This window comes from Priapulus caudatus, unplaced genomic scaffold (assembly GCF_000485595.1).
Source record: "Priapulus caudatus unplaced genomic scaffold, Priapulus_caudatus-5.0.1 Scaffold1586, whole genome shotgun sequence".
Lineage (NCBI taxonomy): Eukaryota > Metazoa > Priapulida > Priapulimorpha > Priapulimorphida > Priapulidae > Priapulus > Priapulus caudatus.
In genome coordinates, this window is record NW_014578647.1 from 5313 (window position 1) to 11867 (window position 6555).

The following is a 6555-nucleotide window of genomic DNA, read 5'->3' on the forward strand; positions in this document are numbered from 1 at the left end:
AAGCTCGAAGCGGTTCCGGTCTGCCAGCACCGCCACGGCTTATCGATTACAATACATTTATTAGTATCACAAATAATGCGTGGAGCAATATTAGTTATATTGTGCTTATTGCCATTTCCCATATGTCTTGTCTTCCCTGAAGGAATGCGCTTGATCACAGCATCGGCTGTAGAGGTAAATACGGTTTAGCGAAAGATTCCGGAGGCCACCTTGATTAGAACATCGCCAGTGAAGACCTCTATCCCCTTTAACTATGACGAGATTTCCCCTTTTTGTTCTCATTCTCTGCAACTGCGTTGCTTTAGCTTTTATGGCGGGGTGTGTTCAACAAATCTACTCGTTATTACGTGGGTGCTCAGGTTGCTAGCTTACGGTGAGGGTTCACTCGATTTCATTCGATGCTCTTTCATGCTTTACGAACACTAAAAATGCAATTAAAATGTGATTAAACGGTACACTACATTTTTATTACGGCTTTCATTAGATTTTGTCATGCTCATAATTAATGAGAGAAGAGCGCCAAATGCAATTTACTTTGCCGAATCAATTTCCATTTGTTTGCCGCAAAATGTCCTTCGACATTTAAATTATTATTTTCACGATGATTATTATGCGATGACATGCAGTACGGCGTTATTGCTTTGTCGCATCTTCTCTTCTGCTGCTCTGCTATATTTCGTCAAATTTCGCGCAGTTAAAGACGTGATTATTTTAGAATATTTCTTAGGTAAATAAATGCAGCGAAACGCATCGTGTTTTCGTTATATTACAAAATATTTAATGCGTACATCTATTCTATTCTCTGCAGTGGGGAAAATAAAAACAATGTTATTCGTTAATCGACGTTTTCCGGCGCGGCACAACGTTAATAAATACTTCAATACCAGACAAAAAATCTTACGACACACAGAATAGTGAAGCCAGTACGGGACCATTACCGGACCAGTACTGCAATGTTTGCTAGCAGTACACTATACGTACGATGTCTCGTCAACAGGGGACGCTTGTTGGCTGCTGTGTAGTGTCCACTACTGGATGTTCCGTCTTACAGATTAGCCAGTGTGTGACCATCATGCCTTTACCCTTGACGGGGATCGAACCGCGCACCTCGGTTGTGTAGCCTCCAAATTTATCGAGCACTTCCTTCGTCGACTGGCTGATGTGAATGTGGTCGGCTGACGACGGGCGAGAGAACGCAGAAAAGGAAAAATAACACAAAGGGAATATAATTACAATGTCTGCAATACGTATAATATACTTACAGTGCTTTAATACTCTTAATACTTAGAATACTCATCATCATCATCATCATCATCATCATCATCATCATCATCATCATCATCATCATAATAATAATAATAGTTATGATACTAAAAATACTTATGCTACTATTAATAATTATAACACTTATTCTTCTTACGATACAATGAATGCTTGTAAATTGCTATCATATGTGTTCATCATATGATATATACACGGTAATACTTATAATAAAATATAATAAGTTACACTGTCTTGATAACACGAATATCCAGCACCTGAAATTTTCTACTGTTTAAATAGGCCTATATCTATATCTAATAATTGCCTGTATCGTATCAGATAGATATATGCAAATCATTTATGCTATTTTGGGGTTTAATTGAGTAAATATTCCTGACGTTATGGCCAAATGCATAATAGCAGCATAACGCATCATCTATGATCTACCCAACCGCCAGGTGGCTCTGCTTGACTAGCACTACCTCAAAAAATCTTTAGGAACTCAAGTGGTACACAAGTTCCACGATTCCACTCAAAAGTGCACCATTAATGTATATATCCACATTGTCACTGTTTCATAACGTAGACTAAAACCACACAAAAATCAATGAATTCGCGTTAAATCACCATCTCGACCCATTTCCTTCTCACTCACATCCTTTTGACCTCCCTCATAGATTCATCAACGCGTAACAACTAAAAATACGAGCAACATGAGAACGTGTTCGATAAAAGTTCGATACCCTTTGAGAGGTCGACCTCCATCCCGCCGAGTAGTGTTCACAGTGTCTCCGAACAGGCAGTAGCGTGCATCCTGAATCTCGCCGACGCACGCCTGAGGCCGCCCGGCACAGCAACGGACCTTGTACTGCAAAGTATAGTAGGATGGCTGGGCTAAATCAAAGTGGGATCAGAGAAGAGAGAGACACGAGAGAGAGAGAGAGGATGAGCAGAGAGAAGAGAGAGAGAGAGAGAGGAGAAGAGAGAGAGAGAGCGAGAGAGACAGAGAGAGACGAGAGAGCAAGAGAAAGAAGAAAGAGGAAAGAAGAGGAAGAGAGAGAGCACGAGAAGAGACGGACGAGAGAGAAAGAGAGAGAACAGGGAAAGAGAGAGATAAAAATAATAAGATACCCATGGCGCGCATGAGAGAGAGAGAGAGAGAGAGAGAGAGAGAAAAGAGAGAGAGAGACAGAGCCTAGAGAGGCAGCGAGAGGTACAACGAACTGAAAGAAGAGTGGTGTGTGTGTGGTGTGTGTTTGTGTGTGTGTGTGTGTGTGTGTGTATGTGTTGTGTGTGTGTGTGTGTGGTGTGGTGTGTGTGTCGTTATGTGTGTGTGTGTGCCGGCGTGTGGCTGACATGCGTGAGAGAGGAGAGAGGATAGAGCCAGAAGAAAGAGAAACAACAACCTAAAGAACTGGTAAACGGAAAGAAGATTAATTGCTTAACGCAAGAAAAAGAAAAATTATATATATTAACTCAAGCAGCTAATAATGAGCCAAATAATAAGCATACCATGAACCCTATTCTAAGACTTGGCGTTAAAGTCAGAAGCAACATTTTGCGTAAAATACACAAATTTTTCCCGTTTTCCGCCGTTTGTTACACTCTAGGTATTTATTTATACACCACAACAGGACGCGCACGCGCACCAGCGCGAGCGTAAATATCGTGTGGTGTAGCGATACTTGGATGTCTAAATCTGACCGATATTTCAGCCGGTTGATAGCATTGGTATACTTGGTGTACCATGGCGATGGCGCTCGAATATGGCTACACGCGCCAGGTATAACAGGTGTGCATACTCTCATGATACGACACGACACCAGCGACACATCGCACAGCACACACACAGACCAGCGTATACTCATCAGCAGCTGTAAACACCACACACTAACCGCAGCATGTGTCTAAATCTGACGATATTTCACCGCTCCTCGAGACTAACATTCGAGGCGCATACCCACTGGAACTCGTAAAACATCTCACAAGGCCGATGGTCGAGCTATGTAGGGGGTATACAGGTGTATACTTGTCTGTAAATTGGTGGGCAACAGGGCGCGTATACTTGGTGTAGCAATACTTGGTGTCTAAATCTGCACGATATTTTCACCCGTTGCCTACATTGGGTATACTTGGGTGTACGCATCGGCGTATGGGTCGCATACTGCGTAGGGGGTCATCACAGGCGTGGTAATAGACTGTGTTGCGCTGCGCCCGGCGTGTTTCACAGCCACACACGACCCACACACAACACCACACACACACACACACACACACACACACACGCACCACATATAATACTATAGTGTAGTAGGGAGAGAGAGACCTGAGTGAATTCCAATCCGTAGTTCGATGGCCGTCTCATCGAGGTGAGGGATCTGGAAGGCTCTCACCTGCTCACGTAGTTCCAGCGCCATCGTGCACACCTCCGCCGCATGCTGGTCTCCTGCAATGCCACTTATAGCCAACATGTTCTGCTTGCATCTATGACAAATACGACATACGCATATTCGCTCTCCTATGACACTATTTGTCATAGGAAGATTCTTCCGATAACAAACATTGGCGGGTCAACTTCGTTCCGCTTTACAGCTGAAATTCACTGCTTGCCTTCATAATAGCGCTCCTAAACTTCTATGATGCGCACAACAGATACAACAATATTTATCATAGGAAGAATCTTCATATGACAAATAGTGTCAAAGGAGATGCGTATGTCGTATTTGTCGTAGATGCTAACAGAACAGGCTGTTATAACTCACATGTACGATAATAGACACGCACGCACGCACGCACGCACGCAGGCACGCAAGCACGCAAGCAGGCAGGCACGCACGCACGTATGCACGCGCACGCACGCACGCACGCACGCACGCACCCACGCACGCACGCACGCACGCACGCAAGCGCACGCACGCACGCACGCACGCACGCACGCACGCAACAGATGCGTGTGTGTGCGTGCGCGTGCGTGTGTTCCTGTATATAGGTGAATGTATGTATATGACAATCGATCACCGCGACGATGTGACCATTTAGCATTTGAATATTGTCAATAATAATAATTAGTGCATCACGTGATAAATCGTTGAAATTCTATTGGATAACGAACTCTATGAAACAATAGTGCCCGCCTGAGCGGGCACTATTGCTTGCGCTACGCATTCTTATTATAACGCATTGTGTTCACGTCACGAATCTTCTTCGTCTGGGCGCCACGCAAGAGTTTCGAATTAATGGCGATTGTGTTTCTGTCGAGCGTTTTGTTACATCGAATGCACCGGCAAATTAGGGAGTATAAAGAAGGTATATAAGCATGGAAAGTAGATTGCATAGTCACGTGATGCACTAAAAACATTAATGCCTGTTGTTGGGGGCACTATGCTGTCATAGTGTTGCGTTGGGAAGGAATGGTGCCCTCGCTACCGCTCGGGCACTATACCTTCCCTCAGCAACACTATGAGAGCATAGTGCCCCGAACAACAGGCATTAATATATAATTATTAAATAATTAATATTAATTATTATGAATTTTAATTCTAATTAAAATTAATATTAGTATGGAAATATCATATACTAATTTAATGGCTATAGGCCTATATTATACAATTATACCCATTATAATAGTTTTCGTTTGCTACTATTTGCGCCAGCACAAACCATTTCTTATCGGGAGACCGCTGACCACCATATAGGCGTCGCCGATAGTTTCTACTTTGTACACTTGGTGGCGCTGCGATGTCGTATCGAATATCATATAGAGGGCGTTCAGCATGTCGACTATTTCGATCGGAGCGCTCCTAGCGGAGATGCTCGTAAAACCGACGATGTCGGAGAAGTAGATGGTGACGGCTTCGAAAGCCTCCGCTCTGACGCTGTTGTTAATCTGATGACGAAAATAATCACATAATTATGTTTACGCGCTTTACCTGCGAGAAGAGGGGGGTGGGGTGGGAGAAAAAGGAAAGAGAAACCATAGACTTCACGTATACCTCTCTCTTGCTACGATTTAAAAAATAGATTATTATTATTGTTGTTGTTGTTGTTGTTGTTGTTGTTGTCATTCTTCTTCGATCTTCTTCGTCGTCGTCGTCTTTTTCTTTACCCTCTTCTTCTTCTTCTTCTTCTTCTTCTTATTATTATTTATATGATTGTTATTATCATCATCATCATGAAAACTAGTATGTAAAACGCGTTACGGTAATTGTGACACGAACAAACCCCGCCCTCTCCTCCCCATCATAGCCACGATTCGTCCGTTCTCGCTTCTCTGTCTGAATTCCCTCCGCGCGAGATTCCCTCGTTACGTTACGTCACCACCGAGGCATAGCAGGGCGCCCCTCAAAACACTGATCATTTGTGCCCGGTTTCACGAAGCGTAATTACGTTCTTAATCATGGTTTAATTAATTATAATTAAAGTTAATTACGGTTCGTAAAACCGGGCCCTGGTACTAAACTGTCCAGTGACGAGAATACCGGGAAGATATGTCACTATAAATGAATGTGGCAAACTCTTTTGCAAATGGATTGCCCGTGGGGTTGTGGCGGTGTGATGTTGATGCCATACGATACTACTACTACCACCAAGTGACTTCATCACCGAGTGACGTCACCGCCGAGTGACGTCACAACCGCCCCCGCGATCACCAACCAACCTTAAGTTGCGCGGCGACCTCTCGCGGCAGCATCTGGTAGAGCAGCTCCTCGGAGCGCTGCTTCTCGGAGTTCAACAGCTTCGACAGAACGACGAGTCGCACGGCGAAATTCTGCAGTCTCGACGACGCCTTATAGGCGACGGAGACGACGAGCGGACAGAACGCGCACATGACGACGAACAGCGAGACGACTTCGACGGCGTGCCGGTCGGCGGCCTGCAGCTCGGCGACCAGCTCGTGTGAGATGTGTTCGGAGACGTCGGCGAGGATGTCGGCGAGTAGCAGCAGGTAGTGCTCGCCGATGTGGTCCCACTCGTGCTCGAGTTCGGCGTCCGGCACGTTGTCTCCGGCCTGCGCGTACATCTGCTGCAGTAGGTCGTCGATGCGCCGCACGAGGACGCTCTCGTGCTCGTAGTGCTCGGCGAAGATGCTGTCGGTGACGCCGTCGATGCCGCGCGCATTGCGGAAGTGTTCGTCGGCGACGGCGCGTCGCTGCGAGAAGTCGCGAAGCTCGTCGGCCGTGAGCGGACCCTGGGCGAAGTACTTCGTGCCGACGGTGATCGACATCGCGAAGCTGTGGGTGGGGTTGAGAAAAATCAACGTGAAATGTTTTTTTTCTTTTCTGTTTTTGTTTG

At 45.3% G+C, this 6555-nt stretch overlaps 1 protein-coding gene across 1 annotated transcript; it reads right to left on the reverse strand.

Moving 5' to 3' along the window:
• Window positions 1–789: 789 nt before the first annotated feature.
• Window positions 790–5030, reverse strand: LOC106817072 (guanylate cyclase 2G-like). The gene is made up of 4 exons (XM_014821719.1): window positions 4924–5030; window positions 3590–3709; window positions 2007–2125; window positions 790–1175 (listed from the first exon to the last, which is right to left on the reverse strand). Exons 1-4 carry the CDS (start codon window positions 5018–5020, stop codon window positions 1071–1073), a joined length of 441 nt encoding a protein of 146 aa, XP_014677205.1. The 5' UTR covers window positions 5021–5030; the 3' UTR covers window positions 790–1070.
• Between the last annotated feature and the right edge of the window lie 1525 nt (window positions 5031–6555).

Excerpts from the sequence above, each read along its gene's own strand:
- LOC106817072 (XM_014821719.1), bottom strand. The coding sequence starts at position 5,020 with ATGATATTCGATACGACATCGCAGCGCCACCAAGTGTACAAAGTAGAA. Across the intron at positions 2,126-3,589 it reads ACGGATTGGAATTCACTCAG|GTCCGTTGCTGTGCCGGGCG; the intron begins GTCTCTCTCTCC and ends TTGCAGTACAAG. Across the intron at positions 1,176-2,006 it reads GGAGGTCGACCTCTCAAAGG|CCGACCACATTCACATCAGC; the intron begins GTATCGAACTTT and ends GCCCGTCGTCAG.